Source organism: Neolamprologus brichardi, chromosome 1 (assembly GCF_056152115.1).
Source record: "Neolamprologus brichardi isolate AB-2024 chromosome 1, ASM5615211v1, whole genome shotgun sequence".
NCBI classification, from domain to species: Eukaryota; Metazoa; Chordata; class Actinopteri; order Cichliformes; family Cichlidae; genus Neolamprologus; species Neolamprologus brichardi.
The window spans coordinates 22,846,677-22,874,660 of record NC_142104.1 but is presented as its reverse complement, the minus strand read 5'-3'; the positions used below and the strand labels follow the sequence as shown (position 1 = coordinate 22,874,660).

Sequence of the window (27,984 nt, the reverse complement as noted above, 5' to 3'; positions counted from 1 at the left end):
TTAAATGCAGCTCAGCTATGAAACAGCAGACGATATGATTTGTGACAAGAGTTTAAAAAAAATACAGAGCTTTAAACAAATTAACATCAGGGAATACTGTCTATCGGCTTTATGATCACATCACCCAAAGATTTTATCGAAAATTCTTCTTCCATTTGGAGGTAATCTTCCTAACCTTTGCCATCAATCCATGATGTCACAGCTGAAATGAATTCAAAAAACCTCAGATAAATGCCCTCAGTTGACAAAACCTCCATTAGAACTGGAATGTAAGGCGGTAATTGTAGAGTTGAAAGGTCCATTTGTTCATTATCAAAACGGTAGTGAGATTCCTTTCAGAGTAATCCTTGGCTTTTCGATTTGCCTATTCAACGCTATTTCCCAACACAATAAGACATGCTGATGCCGCTGTATGAAGATCACTAAGCTCAAATTCCTATGTCCTTCAGAAAGCTGTGTCGCTGCCTCTTAAATGTGTCTTTTTCTCAATTTGCTTTTTCTTATTTTGAAGCTTTCAAATCTGTTTTTGTCAAGCAAAAGCTTCCAGTTGCATCTGCTGTTTCTATCACAAGCCTTTAACTTTCCCTTAAAGTGAACCGCACCATCGCGAAAGGAAACCCAAGTCCCTTTGCGCAGGACACAAGCAACGTCGTCAACCGTGCATTAGCATGTGGATGGAATGTGCTCCGTGAGGCAGTCATATGTTTACATCCAATCTCTTGGATGAAAGTCAAGTTTGCAGCTGCAGCCTCGGAATAATTCATCGCTCGCCTTTTTTACCCAGGAGGAGCCACAGGTAGTTGATGAAGTGGCAGTGCCAAGACTCCCAACTGGCGAAGACGAAGCGCAGCTGCCAGGAGTCAGCGTGGCCAGATGCCGCTGCTGATGTACCATGTGTTCCAAGCAGGGCAACAGTGTGTTTGTGTGTGAGCTGGGGTGGGAGGGGAGAGAACGGCACGCTTGCCAAGACATTCTCACATTGATGCCAACCTGACACATGCCTGGGTACTCCCCACGGTTTGTGTTACCATCTCAGCCACTCTCACAGATCTGTGGGGGGTCCCCTCTTTTCTCTTTTCCTCTGATGCCGTCCCTTGCCAAGATGAGAGTTGGCGCCTGCTTGCGGCCATCCTGCCCATCAGTGGCGAGATCCTTTAAGGTGTTCTTTTTTGAATGGCGCGCTGGCAGGAGGCCACCACAGCAGAATGCCAGCCTCTGCTTACTATATACTGCATCTAACCCTCGTTTTTTGCAATATAGCCAAAACCGTAACTCCTTACGATAGCCGTGTCACGTCCTTACATGACAAGCGTGTCTTTATTATCCTCCCCTGTTCATCCATCCCTGCATGTCACAAGTAGCTGTAAATAAATCTCTGGCTCAGATTTCCGTCCCCACATAATGCACGTCGAAGACATGGCCAACTTCCAGGAAACAAATCCAAAAACACGGGTCTTCTGCGCCTTATTTCGTTACATCAGAGATGACATTCGGTCATTTTTGAGTTGAATCCTTCGAAAATCTGGCAGCGCCATCTGCGTCAGAAAAACACTGAAGACTCCAAATTCCCTACAAATAAAGAATTCTCTGGAAATTACATAGTTGCTGGGGTAGCATAGCATTCCCTTCAATAGCATTTTCCCCGCGAATGGGAACGAGTGGTCTTTGCCACTATTCCTGAGAGTGGAGGGGAGCACTGAGAAACAAAGGCTCCAGTTTTTAGGAACATGCCATCCTCGTTTGCAGTGTAGGGGGTTTGGGGAGGGAAGTGAAAACTTTTTGAACGTGTGCCATGTCTGTACCATTCTCTTATCTGAGGCCCGCGACTGCCAGCTGGCGGCTGAATGTGCCCACTTGCACTGTGATGATGAAGCCAGCCAAGCTAGTTGGCACACTGCGTGGTGGGACTGGCACGTGATCTAAAACACAGCACTGTGTGGAGCGGCTGCGTATACGTCCCGCTCTCCCCTCCTGTGTCCTCCTCTCTGGCGAGCAGCTTCTCCACTGGATCTGCAGGTCCTCAGTAAAGTGGGTGGAGGTTATGCCAACAACTGCCAAGCTGAGTTAATAACCACGGGATGACAGAAAAGCACAGCTCATGCTAGTTTGTTTATAATTAAGGATTTAGTTATCTGAAACTAGCTGTTTGTTGGCCCAATATTTAACTCATTTCTTATTATTGTTTTGCCACTTTAATCACCAAAATGGGAAAATTAATTGAGTTTTAAAGCAGCAGTACAGTGATAGGCAGAGACAAGATCATAGGTTTTGCGTTGCTATATCCAGACATGCTTTGAATGTGTGATTGTCATTTTATTTTATGTAAGTTTTTATTTTGTAGACTAATAAAGTAAGATCATTTAATCATTTAGATGATCTTAAATCATTTAAAACATTGTTCAAGGGTTATTAAAGCTGCGTATTTAAAGTGTCAACCACCCTGCAGAAACTGGCTTTGTGCTGTATACTTACGAGACGGGAACTGTTTAAACCACTATTGTTTCAAACCGGACGCTTAATGCCGTGGCACTGTCCTTCACTTCAAGAAATGCCGACTGTTATTGTAGGTAAGGTGAAAGTGAAATAGTTCATAGAGAAAGGTGTAGACAGTGAAACTGGGTGTTATTTTACGAGATATCGTTGTGTTTGTAGCCGTCAAACGCGGAGGTGTACCGTTCATGTCATGGCTGATGTCCGGTCACCTGTCCTCGGTGAATAAAGTGAAAGTCAGAGACGTTCAGAGTCACCTGGACTGAACACAGTGGCGTTAAGATGAAGAGGTTATTTCGGTCGGTGGTCATCCTCATCATCGTCCGTCCTCCTGTAACTTCACGGTGTTGCTGTTTAAAGCTGTTTAAGTCGACAAGTGACTGAAAGATGTTAATGCTATTAAAGAGTCACGCTGTTGTTCATCATTTATTAAAATAATGTTTAAAATAATATGTTAAGTAACTACTATAACAGTGAAAGCTTAATTGACCGATTTTTAGAATTTTAGAAAAATCCGCACCCTGGAGAAGTCATTTCTCAAGCTTTTTCTTTCTACTCGTTGGAGCCATTTCAAATAGATACATCTAGAGAATTCCTTGAGTAATTTTAAGTATTCGGTTAAATATCCGCTACTGTGACGGGAAATCTGTGAAATCTAGCAAATCTGTAGCAAAGTTCAATATAAAACACCCAGGCCTTGAAATTGGGAACACTGATTTCCACATATGAGGTGCACTCTGTACCATGAAACTATTCAAATCATAATTTCTTGAAGATCAAATCAAAATCAGTTCTTTATGCTAATATGTCATTATTGTTGATGAATTTTCAAGCATAGTTTTACAAAAAAAAAAATAGAAAAAAATATTGTTATTTTTAATTCCAGTTGTAGTTGTTATTTATTTGCGTTCCTGAAAAGAAAAAAATAGTTTTAGTGTGTGAATGTTCCATAATTTCTCTGACTTGGCTCATAGGAAAACATGAATTAGGTTTCGTATTGCCTGATTAATAATAATATATTTTTCGTCATGTTTTCTTGTTTTTATGACAAAAAAACAAGTTATTGTGGTATTCCATAAAACCACCTAAAAAAAATCTAGAAATGCTTTTGTCTTGTAGTCTAAAACTTGTGGTGGTGTTCAGTCCCCCTTCCCATAAATAATTTTTTAGAAAGAGTCATATGTTTAGTTTAATATTAGTTTAATTCATATGTTCAGGCAGCATTCATGATCCCAGAGTGTATAGTCTTGTAGTTTAAAGTATTCGGTCAGCTGACATGGAATGACCCATAAAGCATTAACTATATAGAGTACAAAGGTTATAATGTTCATTGTGTGTTTGTCTCAGACTGCTGTGTGAATGAGATAGATCCTTTATGAGTTATATTTTTTGCATTGCACATCCCAGTACAAGTCCCTGAGGATTAAAGGCCTCAGGACAAAAGTCATTCAGAGCTTTTTTTATAAGAGTGGTTGTGTTACTAGTCTCAGGTATTTGAAATTGTCCAGCATCTGCGGTTTCACAGCGTGTTTTTCAGTACTCTACTTATTTTTAAATAATACATTCAAAAATGTATCTCACAAAATGGGTCAAAACTTCTCAGTTAAAGCATTTTTTTGTTTATTCACAACATTTTACACGTCAAACCAACACCATTTGAAACTGTCTGATAGTGTCTGAGGCTCATGTCACTGTCACAGTTCTTGCACGCTACAATATTAAATAGCATTGTCTATGCTTAGATACTAAGGTTGCAGACACACTATCTAACACAGCGTGCTTGTTTACTGTAAATACCAGGCTGATAAAAAATCTCAGTGCAGCCAGTGTAAAAATGCCACGTTAAAATGTCAGCCAACACAGTGAAAAAAGGCCCGTTTCTCTGACAACAACCGATCCAACTGCCTAATTAATGATCTGAAGAAAATGTCGATGTCTCACTAAAAATTTCATTATCATCATTCACGGGTTCAATTTCTTATACGCTGGTGACAGATGTGCTAAAGTCCTGTGTGTTTTTTGAGTGATGCCACATGGTCTCACTCCCTTTCTTCCTCTATCCCAGATGTGTTCTGCTACCAAACTTTGGCACTGAGTGAAACGGTGCTCAGTAGTACTGATGTAATTCAGCCAGTGACTCTCTGCATTTCTGAGTGATTCCTGTAATTATTTTGGAAAAAATATATGAAAAATTGAAACACTGGTGGAACCAGATCATCTTCTTTGTTGCTTAATTAAACAGTTATTTATTTTATCAAGCTGACCACATCAGTGCGCTCGTTTTGTATTCGTAACCATCAACCAGCAGATCTACAAAAACCCAAAACTAGTGGTTAATCAGGTGGTTAATTGTCACAGAAAGAATCCCTGGTGATCAAAGTTAATCATACAGATTTGGCTTTATGACTTTGTGTGTTGCTTCATCAAACTAAGCGCAAATGTTTTTCACTTCAACCCACAGATATTCACTACGAGCAGATGTAAGATACTGATGATGGAGCCGTAATGAGCTTCTAACTGTGGAGAGTATAAACAACTAAAAGTCAAACATGCTGCCAGGATGTATAACCGCTGCTTGCCACTATTTGAAGTGGGCTTTGCCGCACTGGAAACCTGCCTTTTCCTTAACTTATTGTCCATTAGAGCCAGGGCAATGGATTTTAAGACAGGCAGGTCTGAGAAGGGCTCATAGCTGGACTACAGCACCTTCATCAAGGCTAAACCAGAAGCCGGTGTTTGCCAGAGCTCCAGTGTATGGAGAAAAGCTTGCAGTCATAGACAGCAATGGTAGCCACAGCTACAAGCAGCTGTACTGCCGTAGTTTAGGTCTTGCAAATAGAATCGGTACAGCTCTGAACTCAGACTTTGGAGGTCTGGAAGGAAAACGCATCTCCTTCCTGTGTGCTAATGACGCCTCCTATACAGTAGCACAGTGGGCCACTTGGATGAGTGGTGGGACGGCGGTGCCACTCTACCGAAAACACCCACCGGCAGAACTGGAGTACATCATTTCTGATTCCCAGACTTCGCTGCTGCTGGCAGCGGACTCCTACACTGAAACCCTCGAACCTCTGGCACAGAAGGTCGGGCTGCCGTGTCTGAAGCTGCCCCCTACTTCTGACCTGGATGCTTTATGTGAGGAAGATGCACAGGAGAAGGAGACAGCCATCACAGACTGGGCTGATCTACCAGCTATGATCATCTATACCAGTGGAACAACAGGGCGACCCAAAGGGGTTCTGCATACACACGGCAGCGTCCAAGCAATGGTAAATTATGTCTATTAATTACACTGGAGCCAAAGTAAATTAAGCTATTAGCTTTTTTTTTTTTTTATCATAGGGTTATGGGTCTCTTAAATTAGACCTTTAACAGTGCATTCATGGTTTGCTGTAAGCTATGTTAATGTACAACTAAAATCAGTTTATGTCAGTTATTTATTAAATGTTTAGATGGTTTTTAGTATTCAATAAAAAATAAGACCTATCTTATTGTAAGATTTCATAATTGTTGCTTGGAAAGATTATTTTTTTCTTTTGTAAATTCAGTTTTATTTATACAACTGAAAATTAGTCATTTTAAACAAAGAAAAGGTTAATTAAGCTTCATTTATTGGGGAAAAAATACATTTGACGGAAGGAAGGAATAATTTTGTTTGGCATTAAACTACAAAAGTGCATCTGTTTAAATCATTTGATGTTTTTGGCCATCAATGTGACTTCATAGAAAATAAAAGTTTCTTTGAGGTGGGGAGACGTGAAGGTAAATTTCTGTTTACGTTATTTTGTACAGGCAATCAGATTCAGTGTTCTACATGCATGTTGGTGATGCTCATGTACACAAATGTCAGAATTAATTTAATGATTCAAAGAGCCATAACACAAGCCAGCAGCCATGTACGACCGGGAGACGTCTTTTGTTTTTTGCCCTGATGGCATTTAGTTCTCTGACACTGTTCATGATGCTCATCTCTTTAAATACAATTATGCTCAATATGTTGGACACAGCGCACCTTAATGATCACATTCACTGCAGGCATTTTTTTAAAAATACCTGACGTTACCTCTCAAAAAAACAAAAAACCAGACAGACTCACTTAATCATTCACTCACTCAGTTTTCCAGACCGACCAGATTCAAGCGAAGTTCTGCCTCCTTTTAGAGTGATTTAATTTTCCACACTGCCAGGCATGTAGGTCAGTTTCACTTAAAATTGCACAGAAAAACTTCAGGAGATCTTTAATGGCATAAATTAGTGATTATTCAGGAAGCACAGTGGGGGAAAAACGAGGGTGATGCTAATCAGGGATTATGTCTCCTGGGGGTGTCTAAACAGTTCTTTAATTTAAGAAGAAAATCATAGATACAGTTTATAGATCTGTTAGTTTTGTGATGTTCTCACTGAGATTTGTGTCAATATAACCAATAATAGATAAGCTGAATATGAAGTTAGATGTTTTTCACCTTAAAGATATTTAAGTCCTGGTTTCACAAAGTTTAGACCTTGAAACATTTTAACAAAATTAATAAATAATAATACTTTTGGTGGCATAGTTTAAAAATTACGTGTGTGTATTGTTTACATGACTGTGGCCATTTCTATCTAATGCTAAGCCGGTCCTTAGTCTGATGGTTTCATTACTAGAGTGATTGTAGGAAATGTTTTTGCCTTTCAGTTAGGGCTGTGTGATATGACCAAAATCTCATATCCCGATATAAGAATTCTATCGTCCGATAACGATATAAATCACAAATATATAATATTTTCTGTAAGTTCTGTGAATCTCGGGCAGCTCGTCTTGCGGGAAGTGTTTCCAGCTGCGCGTCATGTAGCTGGAGTCGAGTGTTTTAACCGATGCATGAAACTATACATTTTTAGACATAAGTTGTAACGCCCGCCGTTTTCTTTGTGAGTATTTATTACACGGCGTGCTGCGGGGAAAAGCCTGTTCTAACGTTTGAGTCTAAGGTTTATTTTTTAGCACCTGGCGGCTCTTTTTACTTCTCCTCCGTAAATAATCTGCTGTTTCACGTGATTCAGTTTATTTTGAAAAGTCTCAACAGGATCTTGAGCTTTATTGTGAAAGGTTTATGTGGAACATAAGCGGACACGCGATGCTGTTACCGTCGTTGTTGCTACGACAACGCGTAAAAACAGGCGCTTGTCCGTCTGTTATGTGGTTATATTAAATATAAGAGAAAGAGAGAACTTTAAGAAATTAATATAGCCACTACAGTGACCATCAAAACGATGAAAAAATATTGCCGTAAACAGTTTATTTTGTGACACCACGAAACAAACTATAGCGTAAAATGAAACGATAGACGTTTTTATATCGTCATCCGATATATATGTTATATCAAACAGCCCTAGTTTCAGTGTTGAAGCATCATATAAGAAAAAGTTTCGTTCAAATGAAATGTTTTGAGCAAATCAAACTAAAAAGAGAATTATGGAAAGTAATAATCATTTTTATAATTAGCTAAAGTTAATAGACTAAAAAATAGATGCTTTTCCTTTTTTCAGAATTCAATATTAATAAAGCTCAACACGGTGTTATGTCTGTTTGTCCACTTATATTTGAGTCACTGAAAATGGGGGACAGCATTACATTTAACGATGAAAATCTGCACTTCAGTCTCATTTGTGGTCATCTGTGGTGATGTGAATAGACAAAAATTATAAAATTGTGTCAGTGTCAAAGAATTTATGGACTATGATAAACTTTAGAATATGTTGTTCTTTTTTGTGTTTTGTTTGCCCAGCACAGAGGGAGAAAATACTGTTGATGAGGTGTATACAGATTTCTACACCAGCAGCCACCTCAGTGGAGTGGAGTGGTGTTAGGTTATAATGATTTTTAGTATTATTGTGCTTTTTGGCTGTAACCAGGTTCACAGGGCTCTCTTGACTTTGTCAGACCTCATACGTGCACAAGTGGAAATTAGCTGGGTGCCAAAAGTTCAGCAAGTAAACAACATCACAAAAAATACAGTAAATCAGACACATAATTTTATGTTATTTTTAATAAAATGGCTTTTTAAAAGTTATTTTCCCCAATTTTAATGCAGTAAACAAAACAAATACAATAAAAGAGATCAAGATCAAGGTTGTTAAAACACAGGGATCCTGATACTCCTGTTACTAACAGCAACATGTATACTGAGGATAAAACCTTTTATTTGAAGCTCGCTGTTGTTGGTCTCCTCTCGTTTAGCACACTGTGACAATGGGGAAGAATTCAAATAAGTTACAAAAATCAATTTTGCCATCTGGAAGTGCACCAAATGACAGCTTAGGGGAGATCATTGTAACAAATGTCTGTAACAGTGAAAGCTGACTGAGGTAATTTATTGTAAAGACAATATGACATCTTAACAACCCGCTCCGGCCCACCCCTCAGGTCCAGTGTCTGGTTTCAGAATGGGCGTGGTCCAGAGATGATGTCATCCTGCACACCTTGCCTCTCCACCACGTTCATGGCGTCGTTAACAAGCTGCTGTGCCCACTCTGGGTGGGCGCCACCTGTGTCATGCTTCCCGAATTCCATCCTCAGAAGGTCAGAGATGCACTCTTCTTCTTCTTCTGTCTCTCGGCACAGTACACAGTATCTTTTATTATCCCCCGTGAACAAAAGTGGCTTTTTTTAGGGTTCCATCTAACTTAATCATAAGGCAAAGACAGTTTTCAGATTGAGAGGTCTTCTGCAGACAACCCTGATGGATTAAAAAAGACCATTACCTCTTTCCACATGAATCCCTCTTTCTCAGTTGGTGCTTCCCTTTCCCTTTGCTCTTTTGTTCTTGCTCCTCTCTTCTCGCTTCATCTCCCCTCCGTCTGCATCTCCCTCTCTTTCCCCCTCTCACACTGTCAAAACTAAGTGTTTGGGGCTCAGTGATGAATTGCCCTGTGTGGCTTTGTATCTGACCAATGCCGACACACGGCAGGGGCTTAAGCAGCAGATCAATCGATGAGCTGACATTGAAGGATGATAGTGCTTGTTTGGCCCTGAGAAGGGAGGGGAAGATGGGGTGCTAAGTGTGTGTATATAAGTGTAGCTGTATTGAAGTGTAAATGCACAATTTTTAATGTATGTGTGTGTGTGTGCCTTTCTGTTTTTTGCTCTCTTTGTTTGTACGTCAGGAAGTCTACCACTTCATGACACTTAAGGTGAATGAAAAAGAAACGACCTTAAAGAAAATGTGTATCTGTCAACATGGGTATTGCTAGACTAATATAGCTATCAGTATTCAACTGTTATCCCTGACCTTGTGTGCCAAACCACAAAACCCCTTCTCTCATCTTCAGAGAAAAAAGAGAGCCTTTATTCTCCTCCTCCTGAAGTTACAGTACATTGATGAAGTGATCGATCGTCTTCTATCCCCTAAGATCTCTGAAGGGTACCCTAGGCAGCAGAGGCCAGCATTGATTTCTTTTCTTCTGATTTTGCCTGGAGATAGTGTTGGGAATTTTCAGTGCAGGAATTGTGATCAAGTAAATCACAGATAAGTCTTTTTCAAGTATACTGTATTAGACTGACGGGAGCAGATAGCGTTCCTGGGTTTCAAACAGCATTGCTCGGATTTTTTTTTTCTTTTTTTAAATTTATTTGATTTCTTATTGACTGCTTCATCACAGCAACTACTCAAATGTAATATTACTGTCATTGTTTTTCCTCAAGAGGGATGGCTAAGGCATCAATTTTTAAATTCTAACAGGCAAGGGCATTTTTTTAAGTAGCCTGATTGATGGGAATGCTGCTTGGAAATACTCACAACTGCCTGTTCTGTAATTCAAAGTGAAATTGACTTTTTTGAAATAATGTTTCATGCACCAGTTGTCTAGTTCAGACAGATAAAGCATTTTGAAAGTGTTTGGCTGTAAGAATCCATATGCCACTCTGTATAGCAGGTTGCTCTCTGTTACAGTCAGCCTTCTCTAGGAAGAGTCAACTATTAGGATAAGTCTTATATAAGAACTGATACTACTTATCAATGTCAATAGCAGGAACTTTTATTATCTGCTAATTCAGACACACTGGCAACCTGAACACTGATGTTTTTCACCTCTGCTTCACATGAAGCATTTACGACACCGATAATGTGACACTGCTGTCAAGGACTGTGGTAATCTGCCTACAGCTGAAGCTATTATCCACGAGGAATATAAAAAAGCTGTCTGTTTGTAGGAACCTGCAAACACTAATTAAAAACTTAGCTAACTACATAGCTGATACTACTATGTTAATGACTTGGCTATTAAAACAAGGTCTGCTCCACTGTAAGGTCAGTGAAATGCTCGAACATTAAAATACGATGCAGTTGCTTCTCTAAGATCACTGCTGATGTCTTCCCACCTTGGCATTGTGTTAACACACACCTGAATGCTCCAGACCAGCAAGCTACCAAAATGTCTGCTTAATCAAGTGCATTTGATTAGCAGCATCTGGCTGCTACTTATGCTCTTAATTCCTGTGGTTTTGTAAGGCTGGGCTTAGTTTTTCGCACACTGATTCTGCTGTTTGGTTTTGTTTTGTTTTTTTTAAATGAAACAGTTGAAGATCATATATTGTTGCTCATCTGAGGTGAGTTTAGCCCCACTAAGGACCAGATTATTTAAAAAATTTTCCCAGTACGTAAAACTTTAAAACTGAAAGACATGTTCTTTACTGAGACAGACGAGCTGAGTGAACTTACCTGACAGTTTTTAGGAATCAGCACTGCTGGCACGTTGACATTCAACAATCGGGCCTTCTCGGGAAGAACTGTTTTCGGGTCTTACGTTGAGTGCAGGGCACATGAAGTTGTTTAGGATGCAGGCCATAGCTCTCGGTTCTCACCACATCCTGTCCCCTAGGTGGAGGCCAGCTCTTTGACGGACATAAATTGCCTTCCTCTCCCGCCTAGAGTGGGCTTGGTGGGAGCGCTTCACTGCACTTGATAGACACCACCCAGTATGGTCAGGGCACGCTCAGCTAATCATCCTTTTCTCTCTTCAAACTTTTATTCTGTATCTCTTTGCGTGAACCGCAGGTTGCTTGCAATTTTTAGATCGGCCTGTAACGTTATTCTGGGAGACTGGATTGGGATTTGATTAAATTGTACTGTTGACATATCTTAATCATCTTAGCTGTATTTGTCTGTGTGTTTGAATTGTGTTTTTATTAGAGGCAGAGGAAGTGATTGGAAGATAGTTTAGTAGATAATAGATTGGGTGAGTCTGTGATGTGAGGGTCACACAAAAGAGAAGTGGAAGGAAGAGTTTAGAAATTGCTGGCACATTAAGAAGGATGTGGTGTTACTCCAGGTGAGCGCAATGATGGGAGAGAGTGCATTTTTCTGTGTGTGAGTATGTGTCTAGGTGTGTATGTGTCTGAGAGAGAGAGAGACTGCAGAGGCAGTGAAGCAGGAAATTACGAAATGGAGAGAGAAGGTAAGTGAATGTGAGATAGGGGGGTGAGAGACGAGGAGGGGGGGGAGAGATGAAGGGAGGATGTGGGGTCAGAGATGAAAGTAGAGTGAAAACGGAGCACTTGGAAAATAGAGGCAGAATGAATGAAGAAGAAGTGAGATCGAGTAGCCTGAGAGGAGAGACAGCTTGGAGGGGGGCACTGGTGGTGGGCGGTGGTGCGGGGGGAGTGACTTAGAGAAGCCGTCGTTCACCTTCATTTAATTCATGCTGTCGTCCTATCCTTCTGCCGTCGACTGCAATGTGTGAGCGTGTGTGAGGAATGAGGTTGAGTGGGTGGGGCCGGGTGTGTAAAATGACTTTGTCCTTGAACAAGTGAGTTTATGTGATTTTCATACAGTATGTTTAGATGTGCATGTAGTTGGCGACACATGTTTGCGTCCATTAGTGCCTGCCTGTGTTGAAGGCGGCATGTCTGACACAGCTGAGGATGGGAGCGGCTCCTTTTGTGGCAGTCAAAAAGCACATTTGTCAAAAGTAGCTGCACACGAGGTCTTTTAACTGGCCGGCAATACCGCTCCAGTCCGGGGCAGCCGGCTATTTTCTTCCACCTGACCTTTACAAATCTGGGCATTTTTTGCTTGTCTTTTTTCTGCATTATGTTGACAGGTTTAATATGAGGCTGCTGTCTGGACTTTATTCTGCCATTTACATCAAATAAATGAAAAAATTTCACTTTTTTTCCCTCTAAAACTAATGGAATGAATCTGGATTTAATAATTTAGTCTGCAATGCCCCACTGTTAGATATACTGCTTTTATTTTCCTTATCTCTCCTCCTCCTTCCTTCTTCAGTTATGTGTTGTGCTTATCTCTCTCCCTCTCTCCCCCCACAGGTGTGGGAGATGCTGTTGAGCTCCAAGGCTCCCATGGTTAATGTGTTCATGGCTGTGCCAACTATTTACTCTAAGCTGATCCAGTACTATGATCAGCACTTCACACAGCCTCATGTGAAGGACTTTGTCAAAGCAGTCTGCAAAGAGAGAATAAGGTACTGGTTGTGCAATCTGTGCCACAAGATTTTACTCACAAGTAGCTGTATTTGTGAATACTTCCATGTATATATGAGTACATATTGATTGGTGGCAAAATGGTTAAGAACAGAGCAAATATAATGTAGCACTGAATGGTTTAATGCATGGTTTTTATGCAGTGTTTCCTAAATGTCCTTTTCACAGGGATGTATAGAGCTTAATTAAAGTTAATATTAATGCATTTTGTCATCAGTTGGGAGATTATCATCTTTTTTAATCACCCAATAGTTGGATGCTTTAGGCAATTTAAAGAGGAAATTTAATGTTGCTATGGAGTTCGTTCATTTTGGGCTCTTCATCATTCCTGTTAGTATTTATGTATGTGCAGACAGCCGTGTCCAGATGACTTTGATGGAGAATATTTTTGGTGAAAACTCCTTCAACTTGAAGTTGACTTTACCTGACAGAGCAGGATATGACAGCACAAACGTTTGGCTGTAAGCCAGTCCCTGGGCTCCAAACATCTGTATGTTAGTAGCTCAGCTAACTGACAGATGCATTAGTGATTAGCAATTGGGCCCATTGACCATCACCCTATCCTGGCAGTGTTTTCGGTTCACATTCAAAGAAGACAAAAAAGCAAAATTGGAAAATAAAGTTCATTTGTGAGACAAATTGAAGTTTTACAGTGCTTCAACTACCTCAGCAATTCTGTGTAACAATGACTGATGCAGCTGCAGCTGTTGACCGTGGAGGTGTCTAAACCAAATCTATGCATCAAACCACAGTTAACAATTTCGGCTGCTTTTGGAGCAACAGCAGGTACCTGTCCGACTCACCCCTCTTGCCATCTTTGCTCCTTTTACCGAGCTGAAAACCACATGAAGGTGTGGTTGACGTGCGTGTCAGACTGTGCACCTCCCCAGAAGTGTTGAAGTGTTCAAACCTGAAGCAAAGTCAGTCCCAAGAAGCATTAAGCCTGTTTTTAAAAGTTTATTTTGGCCCTGAGACACTTGTAGTTCTTTTCATTTGTAATTTATTTGTCACCTTTCTGTGTGTATGCACTCGTGGCATGCATTATTATTACATTATTATGTTTTCTTGCTACTTGATAATCTTTTGACCTTTGTGGATGGTGTATTAATGTCACACCACATTTCCAGTACATGTTTTGCTTCTTAATAATTTTCACTGCCACAGTTTCTTTTACAAGAGTGTGTAAAAACATCTGTGTTTTTACTTTGCTTCCTTTGTGCTGCCAATCATCTCTCCCATGCTGCACTCTGTATATTTTCCATAAACAGTCTGCAGTTTATAGAATACTGTGAGGCACAACCCTATGCTTACTGACTCTCACAAATCAGGTCCTTGGAGATGTGTAAGAAGATGCACAAAAATTGATGTTTCTAATTAGCAAACAATTAGCCATTTACATGTTTCACACAGGTTTTTCAGGCAAAATATAAACTGCAGATGTGTTTTTTGGCGTGTGTCCCTCATGCCCGTCCCTTTCTCTCCAGGCTGATGGTTTCAGGCTCGGCTGCTCTCCCGCTTCCCACTCTGCAGCGCTGGGAGGAGATTACCGGGCACACACTCCTCGAACGCTACGGCATGACTGAGATCGGCATGGCGCTGTCCAACCCTCTCAAGGGCCCACGCGTCCCAGGTTGAACTAAGTGGATGCACTTGTACTCTCACACCTTACACACATATGAGTAAAGAAAGAATATGTTTTTACATGTGTATGTGTGTTACTTATCTTAAAAAGGGAAGTCATGGGATCATTAGTTAACTTTCCGGCAAAGTATTTCACAAACAAGTCAGCAACTCGCTGCACGTTGCTTAACTTTGCACCACTATCTTCTTATCTGCCACGTGTCACTGTTTCAGAGTTTTGTAAACAATGGTTGGAGCCACTCAGCTAGATAAACTTGCATTGCACAATTTTAGCTTCATCCAAAAATCTGTATTCTGAATTATCTTCTAAAAAATTATCTAGAATGTCAAAGTCAGTACCGGATACATGTATAGTTTGGGTGCCAGCTGCATATGTTTTTTTTTCTCAAAGTCCTTTATCCCTTTGCATAATGATAAAGTTGTGAAACCTCAGGTGTCAAAATACTAACTTGATAATAAAATGCAGGTCTTGGTGCTCTTCCAAGCAGAATATGGTCAGATTACAAACCAGCTGCTGAAGCAATGGCAGGAAATGAGGCCATACAGATAACCTCTTAAAGATCGGTTTGGCATCTGATTATCAGCATTTTTCTCAGGCTTGAAAACCCTTAATGACAAACCAATGGCAGCGTTTTCTGCTCTCTTTTTAAATCAGGCCAAACCTCCACCAAAATTTGGTGCATTTATCTTTTGGTGCCAAATACTGAGATACTGTACAGCATAACTAGCCAAGCATACTGCCATCAGTGTGTCTGTCAGTCACAGTTTCATTGATGATGAATATTTGATTGGTTGGCAGTCAACCAAGGTTGCCTTTGTGGCTGTGGATGTTGTTCTCTTCTAAAACGAATGTCTCAGATTTGTAGGAAGGAGGGTAAATTATCTTTTTTTCCCTGTGTGTAGTAATTAAGCTCTACATTGAGTTGACATTGCTGTTTACAATTTGGTAACGTATGATTATCAATCAACAAACTTGCAATCACTCATTTCTGCCACTCTATGTTAAAATTATACACATATATATTAGAAATCTGTATCCTGGAAACATAGAAAGGCAGTGTGGTTTAACAGAACGACATAAAATAACAATAATTTAAAAAGCAAACCTTGCTTAATTGAGCCAGTGTTCCTGGTTTATACTACACTTTGAAAATGCTCTCAAAAATTGTGTTCTTCTTCACATATAATCCAAAAACCTCTGATGTTGCTCGACCCTCCCTCATCAGTTTGAGTGAGTACTTCAACTTCACGCGTTGTGCTTTAATCAAAGGTAGTTGTCTCTGGCGTGATGTCAGGTAAAACCCCATGATCCCAACTACACCTCCCTCACACACGCAAAAACAAAAGCAAGGTCTGGAAATGAGGTCAGAGTAGTGGCGGTTGCCATCTTCTCCTGTCATCCCCTCTTCCTCTGTCTCTCTCTCTCTCTTTCCCTCTCTTTCTCTTCCACCGTCTTCTTCCTTTCCTGTTCCCCAGACAACACTTCCTCTTACAGGTAGAGCTAATTAGCTTGCAAGTGGATTTGGTAATCCTCTGCCTGCCTGTTTTGTCAGGGTATTGTTTTGTTTGTTGCTCACTGAATGTTTGGCATGAACCGAGCAGGCTGCGTTCGACTCCTCTCAGGTGATTATTAAGAATGGCTTCAAGAGGTCTGTGTTTTTATTGATGTTTCCTCTCAGCATTTGTGTAAGTGTATGTGTATGTCTGCCTGTATGTGTGTATGACGGTGTGAGCACATGTAGGCACGAGGCTGCGCCTGTTTGAGTCGGCGTGTTCCTATCTTGCCTTTTAAGTAGGTTAAAATGGATCAATAGCAACCACAGGAAACACTCTCAGAAGAGCAGTGGAGTGGTATCTCTCTTTCACTCTCACCTTCTTCTCTCTCCCCCCCCCCCCCCCCCCCCCCCCCCCCCCCCCCGCCCCACAGCAGCTAAACAGATGACATTTCAGCTCTTAATACAACTTATTGACAGCAGTTTCATTAGTGATTCTCTCCTGTATTTAGGCCATGTAACTATCCTGATTTTGCTGTGGTGCTTACACTTTGGGAGCTCTTCATATTAACAAAGCTGAGTGTCTTTCTAGGTCATATTGCCCTTCCTGAGATGTAAACATATGAGATTAGTTCATCCTCATTTTTTTTTCCATCTTATTATTATCTCACGCTGCTGCCCCTTTCATCTCTTTGATTCTTTTTTGTCCCACTTTTCAGGCTTTTTTCCCTGTATTTTCACAGAGAAAGTGTAGATACAGCAGTCTTATAAAAGCAGTTGTTCATAGCTTTTTCCCCACCTTAAAAAGCCAAAACAAAAGCTCTCACATGCCAGCCTTTTTTATCAATCAAAAGGATCCATTTTCAGTTTTAGTGAATTAAGGGTAATCGTGCTAGCATCTGAAAACTGTTATTTTAATAAACTATTCCCAATGACCATAAATCGGATAAGTAGTTAGATAATGGATGAAGTGATGATAAATAGGATGTAGTAGGATTCTCATTCTACCTGTGTAAGAAGTACAGAGTTACTTCACTTGCAGACATTTTCAAGGACAAAACGGATCTTGAGATAAGGAATTAATTTTTACAGGATTTTTCTCCTGATGCCCAACATTTAGATGCTATTATTAGATACCGCTGCAGTGATGTGATTACATTTAATAGGTTCAAATGGTGCACTTTTTCAGTGTTATAATTGCCCTTGGTGGGGGACGGATTGCAAAGTGTGGCTTTTTCCAAGCCAAAGTTCATACAGTTTGAATTGATAGAATCCTTCAAAACCTGACGGTGTTTTTATTGGGCAAATGTTAGTCTGCAAAATGACATAAAATATTCCGTTTATTTCATTTATTTATATTAGAGATGGCACGATACCACTTTTTTATGTCCGATACTGATACCGATATCATAAATTTGGATATCTGCCAATACCGATATGAATCCGATATAGTGTGTTTTTTAATCAATAAAGCTGTTTTTTTTAATATCTTCCTGCATTTTGTATAAGTTTATACTCAAGTTTAAATAAATAACAACACTAAAGCTATTCTGTTATACCTGTATGTAAAAAATACACTGCGCCCAAAATATTTCATAGTTCAGCAATACTGATCAATCTAATAAACTTAAACCTACTCCATCCTCCCTATTCTGGTATTTTAAAGAGTACTTAGCAGAAATATTAAGCAACCTAACTAAAAGGGTTGCAAACTCCCAGCAAAAAAAAAAAAAAGGGAACCACCCTCCACCTCATGATGCTTAATCGTTGTAATCAAATTTAATTTGATGCAGGGGGGAAAATGCACAGAAATAAATTATTTTTCAAGAATAATTAAAGAGATTCAACATCTTTCTTAAACAGAATTGCAGACTGCACAGATGGTATCTTCCCAAAGGAAAAAGTAGTATAGCTTACTAGGGTATATTAGACTTAACAGTTACTATATACAGTAATGGACTTCTATATATTTTACATCAGATTAAAACTTTGGGTGTAAGAGTCAGATAATTATTTATTAAAAGCTAGAGATTTTAAATGAGAATAAGAAAGAAAAGTATGTCTTTGTGCCCCCTTTTCCCTGTTCATGCCCTATCGGCCCCCCTGGCTAAACTTTGCTAGATCCGCCCCTGCACAGTTACCAGCTGTCAGCTACATAGAAAGGGATCCAGGTGTTGAAAGTAATATTAAATAAATTCTAACAACAGCTTATCAAGCTTAAACGTGCTGCTGTTGTTCAGCCACTGGTTTCCTCTTTCTGGTGAGAAGTGGGCCAAAAACTAAGAAGAGAGACGGACTCACGACAGAAAAGCCGATCAGCTGATCATTGATCAGTTTCACGATTGAAGTAGCAGCAGGAGAGGGAGAGAGAGGCAGTCGCTCCATATATCGGTTACTAAGCTTAACGCGGGAATGCTTTACAAACATTCAGAGATGAACTTACACATTTGCTTTACTTCTCTCTGGGAAAACTTCCTCGGAGATGAAATGCTGGTTTGCTAGTGAGGCTACAAATACACACAGCCGCTCTATCACGTGACCACACTGCTCCGACTGCTACGGTTATGAGCCGAGTTACGCCGTGTAGCAAGTTTTGTGAGGTGCTTTTTTGATATTTAATGGATCGGATTACATTTTTTATTTCTCACCGATATCCGATCCAGTATTTTGGGTCAGTATCGGACCGATACCGATACGTAATATCGGATCGGTCCATCTCTAATTTATATAACACTAAATCACAACAACAGTTGCCTCAAGGAGCTTCCTTTTGTAAAGCGAAGACCCAACAATAATCCAGAGAAACCACAACAATCACACAACACCCAAGTACTTGGCCACAGTGGGAAGGAAAAACTCCCTTTTAGCAGGAAGAAACCTCCAGGCTATACAATAAAATATAGGTGCAAATATTAATGCATTATTTTTTTTGTGCTTTAATTATTTAACTCGCCACGTGTCACTTGCACACACACATACAGTATGTGGAGACAGCAGGTGATGTCAGGAAATGTGGAAATCCTTTTTTAGTAACACAGTTTTCTCTTAAACGTTACTGCACCTCACAGTTATGAACACTGGATTTTTTAACACAGACTTCTTACTGTATTTTAATACTTGTCAGCTCAGTTATAACATTTCATGCAGCTGTGCTTTATTAATAAAACATGTCAAGTGCTCAGCAGTAAATTAGACTGAAGGACTGAATCCTGCTGTACCCTTGAGTCCTTGTTTTTTCTTTGTTGTTTTTTTTTGGAGGCTTCAGAAACAGGTTGAAAGTGCAAACAAACGCCTAAAAACAGTTCTATTACTTGACGTTTACTTGAAGTTTGTGAAAACGGCTGCATCAGGCATTGCCCAGAAATCCCCATTACTGTCCGTGTAAGCTGGTTTGTGGTGACTGAGACGAATGGCTTTCAGTTTAGTGTTTTACAAGCTCAGCAAGCCAGTGGCCAGTTTTGGCCTGCAGATGGAGGCTAACGCTGTCTTGGAGAAGATGACTCTTGTGTTAAAAATCTCTCACTGAATGCTTTTGATGGCTTTTTCACTGATTATTGCCAGAATATGTGTTCCACTTCTGTAAAGGCCAAAAATCATCCCATTCTGCTTCGACACAGTGTGTTCTCTTCTCTCTGTGTTCATGGGCTTTCTTTGTGTTTGACAGGAGCTGTTGGGTTGCCGCTGCCTGGTGTGGAAGTTCGGATTGTTATGAATAACACAATTAATACAACCATTGTGGAAGGCACTCACAAAGACACTCGGGTAATCCATAAGTTCAATATATATAGGTTTCATCAGGAAAAATCATGTGAAAACAAAGGTTTAGCATCAGACTCAATGTAATCCTGTTCCTGTTGCTAATGAAATGCACTTGAATAACTGATGACCAACAAGTGTGACACCCAAGGTCAGACTGTATGACGGATAAAGAAAAAGTACATCTTAGACTTTGCAGGCCTGACTTAGCATGTTATATGTTAAAGTTCATGTCAGTAATATTAGGAAAAGACTGAACAAGTGTTCAGGAGAAAGCCACTTTTCTTTAAAAAGAACATGGCAGCACAGCTTATGTTACATCCAAGCAAATCATAACCCTTCTGGGAAAATGTCCTTTGGATAAACAAAATCAGTGTAGATTTTTAATGATAGTATATAAAACGAACACAGTATATCAGCACAAACATCTCATACCAGCTGTTAAGCACGGTGATGTATTTATCCTGATTTCTTCCTTTCTTTCCATGTATATGCATCAGGTACGACCCGGTCTGGAGGGGAAAGAGGGGGAGCTTCTGGTTCGAGGGCCATCTGTTTTTAAAGAGTACTTTAACAAACCTCAGGAGACCAGAGAGTCTTTCACTGATGATGGCTGGTTCAAGACAGGTACCAAACCCTCATCTTCCTCAGCAGTATGCATGCATAGCGAGTGCATTTCACTACCATTTATGGTTTGTGCTGTCAGAGGGATTCACAGGAGATGAAAGATGTCATAAGATTTTTTCATCAGTGTTGCACACTGTACTTTCGGGGCACGATGACATGATTTTAAACACTTAAAAACCAGGAGTCCAATGCTGGAAGCACACACATAGTCACACATTCAGACAGTGTGTGTGTGTGCGCGCGCACATTTTGGGGAACTATGAGGGAGTGATAAATGGACTATGTGTGTTTTTGGTGCTGCAGGGCATTTTTCCTCCTAAGTGGTTGTGACTGCTCCAGGTCCTGAAGAACCAACTATTGGTGTGTGTGTGTGTGTGTGTGTGTGTGTGTGTGTGTGTGTGTGTGTGTGTGCGTGTGTGTGTGTGCGTGTGTGTGTGTGTGCGGTAGCATAGAGGGAAGCTGTCATCAGAGGATGTTCCTCTCTCTAGCCGCCACTTCTCCCCTTGTGCGCCCCCCCCCCCCCCAAACAGACCCATACTTTACCAGCGGGAGAGGCAGGTATTCGGTTAGTTTTGAGGGGGGGGGCTGAGGAGTGCAGGAAGAAGGGCAGAAGCAATCAGAGCTTTGAATTGTCATGTAGACCACAGGAAATAAGAGGAAGAAGCAAAAGATTTGGGAAGGAGCTTGAAGTATTGAGCTTGGAGATGTGTTGGAGGGGGTTAGAAAAAGTCAGCTGCAAAGCTGAATCTGGGGACCAAGAAGGTAGCGATTGGGAGCTGCCGATGGTGGTGGAGGCGGGAGTGGGGAACAGCAAGGAAGGAGTGAGTGATGGAGAACGAAGCAGGGCAAGGCAGAGTGTGTTTAATTGGCTTTGCAGGCTGGAAGGACAGAGATCCAGAGCACAGCACGTTGCTGTCACACTCCATTACAGCCACTGGCCACATAATGAGAGCCTGTGCAATCAGCTCCCCACAGACCAGTCCCTCAAGCCACACACACACTGTGGACTACTCTGTTGGAAGCTATCAAACACCTTACCTGCCCTGCCTGTGTTCGCTGATGCCAGTTTCAACACACATGCAGCTTTTTTTCCTTCGAATTTCAAGTTCAGATTTTCTTCAATTCTCCGGTGAATCGATGATTCAAACAGGAGCAACTGTGTCGGAAATTCACATTGTTTTGTTTTGCTTTCTTTGTTTTTTTTAACTCAGCTCGAAAACAAGCTCAAGTACCTTTTTTTAAAAATCCAGATTTTACCAATCAGTGTGTTCACAGGTCTTTGGCAGTAGAGCAGGACGATATGACCAAAGTATTTATCATGATATGCATTTGAAAATTTGCGATAACGATATAACTGACGATATAATTGAGACTAGACAAAATACTTTACAACTTCTCAACTTTATTAATGCAAAAAAAAAAAAACTGTATTGTATTGTGTTGTAAAAATGTATTTTCACTCTAACAAGCAGCTTTTTATCTGCATTAAAATTTAACAGCACAAATGCAAATTCCTTGCTGGCAGTTTAACCAAAAGGCATTTCCAGTGAAAATTGGCTGACATATCCTCAGCATAACCATGTATAATATCCACAAAACTTAAAAAGAGGTTATACACACACAATATGGTAATATTATGTTTAAGCACAGTACGTATCACTCCGCTAGGCTCCTGCCTACGATAGTCGTAATGTTCCTACAATCCATCAAGTGGTGCGACTTTGTAGCTTAGCAAAGTCGTACTAAAACATTTGACAGGTTTTTGAGCGCCGTGTACCACATAAAATCGTTTCGAAGTCAGTAAACACAACCAGAATTTATACATAAGGCACACGGGATTATAAGGGGCACTGTCGATTTTCAGAAAAATCAAGGGATTGATTTTAAGTGTGCCGTATTTTCCAAAAAACATGGTAATAACAACGGCCCGATAGCACGCTCTACCAAAAATAGTGCTTTGTTGTGTATCTGACGGATGAAAGCTAAACCAGTTCCACACCACTGAAGTTGCAGCATTTTTACAAACCAATTCTGGCTCATCCGTTTCATTCAACGATCTGCTTTCGCCCTTCTCATTCTGCGTCACCGCCATGCTTTTTCCGCCATGTGCGTATGAAAACAAAGGCACTGCGCATGCGCGTTTTACCCATATTCTATTGCGATATTTCATTTTCTTATCGTTGCCCAACATTATACTGGTATTACCGTGAACGGTATGATATGGCCCAGCCCTATTTGGCATGCATGACAAATGCCTTTGAAGCATTTTGTGGTTCCAGAGCTGATTGAAATCTGCAATATTAAAACAAGTCAAAAAATTAAAACATTATAGATTTGTGTTTATTAGTGGGAATTAAATACTGGTAGGTTTATTATGAGCTTTAGATTGAAACAGGCTTACCATTTTATCCTGGTGCCTGCTCAACTTAGGTGAATATTTATTGAATCGATTTGAATCCCCTCATCGGTCATTAAGAGGTGTGCATTTAAAATGTTGGACAGTAACATTTTGTCTGTTTACATCGAAATGATTGTGAATGTTAGATCAGTTCGGTAATTATTCCCACTCACGCTTTTGCTTCTTTTCTGTTCTTCTCTTTAGTACTGAGGAATTTATTTAACACACCAAAGTGACATAAAAACATAAACTTATAATAGTGTTACTCTGTCTTGTGTTTATTTGTTTTCTTTTGGAACATTTGAAATATCAATGATAGAAATCTTTGAAATATGAATTTTTAGTAAGTAAAACTATATCCAAGGTTTGGGTTTACTGAGCAGGTTTGAGGTCATACACATGCAGGCAGGGAGAAGTGGGAAAGACAAAGTCCAAAAATTTGATGCAGACCTTGTGCACTTCATCTTCCTTCCCAGCTTCTTAACTCATTTCTCACGCTGTCTCCTTTTTTACTCTTACACCTGCTCCACGTTTCACACAGCAACTTTTTTCTTTCACAGTTTCAATCTCACGCTCCATCTTTCACTTGCTAACAGTGGGCTGATCTCTTGCGGCCTTCACATGGAGATTTCTGTATCTCACTTTTTCTATATGCTCTGGGATTTAACTGCCTGGTTGGGGGAAAAGGTGGCTGCTTACCAAAATTTCTTTTCAAGATTTTCTTAATGGAGTTGGGCTGTAAAAACGTGGATGTACAAACTTTTAAAGTGGATTGCAAATGGCAAATTTTAGAAGATGCAATCTGAGTAATCTGCTGCAGACAAAAAAGGAACAGAAAACCAGATGTTTTATTTCGTCCTGTGAAATTTTCTTGCAAATGAAATGTGCACGCTACTTTTACACATCCGGTGTGTGAAAGCCTTCATGCCTAAACTAATAAAAACGTATAAAAAATTAAATATTTTTCAAACAAAAACGAAAATCCACTCTGGCAGCTAACTGAACCTGAACTGAAAATGTAATAAAAATGAATAAGAAAATAGAAAATGATAATAACTTTGCATTAGACTTTGTGTAGGTGAAAGGCAATAGAGTTAATGTACAGTGTTTTGTTGGGTTCATTATTTTTAGATTAAATGTATCTCATTAGGAAAACTGTTAGGAAAAATACGCACACCAGCCCTCAATATTCATAATGAAAAAATGCGGTTTTTAGATTAGCCACAATTGCTTTGTGCAAGAGGAGAAAATGTCTTTAAAAAAAATTCTGTTTGAACTTTGCAAAACCAATGCCAACAGGGGAGACTGACAAAAGCAAAGAGAGATGGGGAAAGAAATGTGAAATCTGAGAAGCAGAGAACGCGTGGGAGTTTAGATCAATAGGTTCTCAGCTGGCCAAAGGTGTCTTCTCCAGAGTTAACAGGTGCTGTGTAGCGTGATTGACAGCTCGATAGGGAAGCTGTCACCTAAGCGTTCTCTCTTTCCACTCATCTTCACAAACATCTCTGAGCACATTGATCCCTTCTCACTTTTTTTTTAGCCCTCCTTTTGTGCTCTACAATACAGTCTGTCTGCTGTCCAGAGCTAAAAAGAAAGCTCATCTTGACCCAGTAAGCCTGTAAGAGCATTTGTTGTTCCATCTATTGTACACATATAGATACAGCAAGGCAATGGAAGCAGTGAGAAGAGAGACTGAAGGCGTTGCTTCAGATTTGCTCGTTAGTTGTTAGTTGATGCCAACAAACAAAACCCAGAACTCCTCCAAGAGTAATTTATGAATCCATAAATTAGTCAGAACTCATGGGAAGAAAGAGAAGCTTAAGCATTAGCTGTTTTTGAATTTTTTATTTCACTAATAAGAAGTTTGGCTGTGCTGCAGAGAGCAGTTGGGATAAAACTGAGCCTGGAATCTGACTATTAGCCCCAGAGAGGTTAAATTATTTAATTACATAACTGTGTGAAAGGTGTTTATTAGGGCAACTTTCATGAGCTCCCAGCAGCTTTTCAGAGCTTTTTTGTCGTTTTAAACATTGTGACAGAAAACAAACACGCAAACTAGTCAGCTGCCATATCTAACCCAAATAGTAAAATAAAAACATCCAATTTAAAAAAAAACTGTTGACTGAGCCCCTGGGCTGGATGAGATTTAGGTTTCTTCAGGCTCTGGATGCTGTGGGGCTGTCTTGGCTGACACACTGGAAAAGTGTGGCGTGCCCACTCGGGGTTGGGAATGAGTTGATGCCTCAGTGGAAGAGCGTCATAGGGTCTTGTTGACAAGTGAAACATCCACGAAGCAAGAATCTAACAGACAGATTGATGTGGCATCTGTAGTAACATGGGTGATGTACCAGCCTGTTGCGGTGATCTGGATACGAGCTCTGAGTAGTGACCAAAAGAACAAGACCACAGATACAAACGGTGGAAAGGAATTTAATCTAAAAGGTGTCTGGGCTCTCCCTTATAGATTGGGTCAGGAGCTTTGTCATGTGGGAAGGACTCAGTGTAGAGCCTCCACAAAAGGAAAGGAGACAATTAAGGTGTCTCAGGTTTCTGACTAGGATGCTTTGTAGGTGAGGTATTTCAGGCATATCCTGCTGGGAAGAAATCCCGGGGCAGTCCCAGGACACGCTGCAAAGATTGTATCTCTCAGCTGGCTTGGGAACACCTTAAAGACAGGCATGAAGAGATGAATGGTTGAATGAATAAATGAGTCTATTCTGTTATTGATATGTTTTAGTGACTTTGACCCACCATATAGCAAGTTGATCATTCAGTCCAGCAGGTCTTTGTTTATTCCACTGTGATTTCTGAGGAGCTGAAACATTCAGTTTATCAAAGCTGTTTTTGTTCACAAGACTGGATTACTTGGAGATTTTCCAAGTCTGCCATCAGCAGGTTCCACTTTTTGCAGCAAAGATTTTCCACCTCAAAATTAGCAGCTGAAGAATAACTGCAGAAACATCAGGGGGGTTTTTGAGAGAGGCTTTCTTTCATGATGGTCCTGTTGTGTTACTGCCTCTCAATCCTTTCATGAAGTCTGGTCTTTCATTTGGCAACATTAATGTGAAATTGCTTGAAACGAATGGTTTTAATGTGAGGTAAATGGCTCTTTTAAAAGCTGCAAATGTGGTTAAAATATGAATTTGGACTTGGTTGGGTTTTTTTGGCTTCTACCATATTTGTATTATGATGCAGGGCTTCATTTTTCAGAATCTCATTTCACCAAACATGAGTGTTAGGACACATTTGATTGAGTATGCGTGTGCGTTTGTGTGTGCTTGTGTGTGCTTGTGTGCAACCAAGAGAGATGTAACCTCAGCTTTAAAGGTGAGCTTTAGATCTGCGGGGGAAATTCTCAGCAGACAGACAAACAGGAGTGTGGCTCATATCCTGCAGAGCCTTCACTAGTCATTTGTGCATTGGTCTTTTGCTTCCAGCTGTTCTCTCCTCTTCCCTGCCTCCATCCCTCTCTGTGTTCCCAATGTCATATTTCACCCCAAGTTACATCGTGTCCTCCTAACTCCAATGTCAGTGCTCCCTACGGGATTCATCCAACGCCCCGCTCCCCGCAGCACTTTGATCAAACAGCCATCCGTGCAACTTTACAGCTGAGACGTCGACGCATGTTGGCCATTGTTTTATTAATACTAGTTGCAGGTAAATAAACACCATATCGTGTACAGGATGGGTTTTTTTCTGGGGTTTTTGGTAAACTGAAGATGCATAAAATATTTTTAAAGTTCCCTCCTGATTCTTTTTCTCACCTCGTTCACCTGTCTGTTCTGGGGAAAGGCAAAGAGGCAAGAGTTGGTATGAATCCAAAGTGGCAAAGGCAAAACTGTGTCTTGAATGAGACTAGATTTGTGTGACTCTGTGGCGTGTGGATGCTTGTAAACAGCGGTTAAATTTCCTTGATGAACGTGGCAGATCTGAGACAGACATCAATCCTCGACTTCAGCCTGTTATCTTCTTTGAGAAAGGCAGTCCAGCCAGGAATATAATCAGTAACATTAACATAAAGCAATTCAAGCTCTTTTAATTGCATTATATTAAACAAATTAGATCACTCATCCAAGTGCAAAGTGCTTTCTTGTATGATATTAATTACTAAAAAAGGAGCTGTGACAAAAGTTAAGGATGATAAATAATGTCAGAGCTGAGATTTCGGTGCTTGGCTGTCTGTTATTTATCCTCATTAAGACTTCCATCTAGGCATCGGGGCTTTAATGTGGAACATTAATATTCATATATGCTAAGTGTTTACAGTCACTCTCTGAAGAGGCATGACACATTTAGACCTGTCTCATCTTGTGCAGATAAGGCTCTCCTCTCCACGGTGATGGAGGGCGCTTAGTTTTGACCCGCAGTGTGAGAGTTTAGGTTGTGCTGAATGGGTTGAAAGACCCTGACTCCACTTGTACCTTCCCGCAGAGGAGAAGCGTCTCCTCGTCAGGCTCATGTTCAGCACTTCAGCAATGCTCATGTAGAGGCATGTATAAACACTCTATGTCTGACAAATAACAGCTCTACAAAAAAAATGTCAGAAGGAAAAACACTTTTGGGTTTTGGAGTCTTTTTTGAAATTTTATATCTGTTTTTTGTTTTTGTTTTTTTTAAGTTTGCATCCACCTACATTGGTGTATTCAGAATTGATATACAAAGGACGGGACTATGCTGTAGATTGAAGGCACTCAATTAAAATTAATTAGGTGTAACGCCTACAGAGCAGCCTGTCTAGTGGCTATTGGTGGCTGTAAATAGTGAAGATAGAAGGTCAAAGAGAGGGCAGCTAAAGACGTCACCTTTACAGCATGTGGAATTTTCAGCCATGAGGACATCGAGGTGAAATGTAAGTATTCTTATCACCTTAAACATCAGACTTGAATCGGAGTTCATATCACTTACAGCATTAACTATCCCAACGGTTCACTTCTATATTTTGCGTAAATCTGGAATTACTGCCAAGATTTCTTAAAGCTGATAGGAACAAAACCATAACTCAAATAACGAGTTGTTGCTACCACGGTATGAAGAAGAGCACCTCTGAACCTTAAAAAAAAGCAGCAGAAAAACAGGAAACTAAGAGTACAATTTGCACAAAG

General features: G+C 40.3%; 1 protein-coding gene across 1 annotated transcript in view; it reads left to right on the top strand.

Moving 5' to 3' along the window:
* The first annotated feature begins 2,514 nt into the window (after positions 1 to 2,514).
* Positions 2,515 to 27,984, top strand: part of acsf3 (acyl-CoA synthetase family member 3) — a 39,178-nt gene continuing 13,708 nt past the window's right edge. Inside the window, exons 1-7 of the mRNA XM_006780288.3 lie at positions 2,515 to 2,567; positions 4,952 to 5,759; positions 8,894 to 9,049; positions 12,794 to 12,948; positions 14,452 to 14,597; positions 19,766 to 19,863; positions 20,358 to 20,484. Coding sequence (XP_006780351.2) covers positions 5,040 to 5,759; positions 8,894 to 9,049; positions 12,794 to 12,948; positions 14,452 to 14,597; positions 19,766 to 19,863; positions 20,358 to 20,484 — 1,402 coding nt within the window. The 5' untranslated portion in view covers positions 2,515 to 2,567; positions 4,952 to 5,039. The remainder of the gene's footprint in view (positions 2,568 to 4,951; positions 5,760 to 8,893; positions 9,050 to 12,793; positions 12,949 to 14,451; positions 14,598 to 19,765; positions 19,864 to 20,357; positions 20,485 to 27,984) is intronic.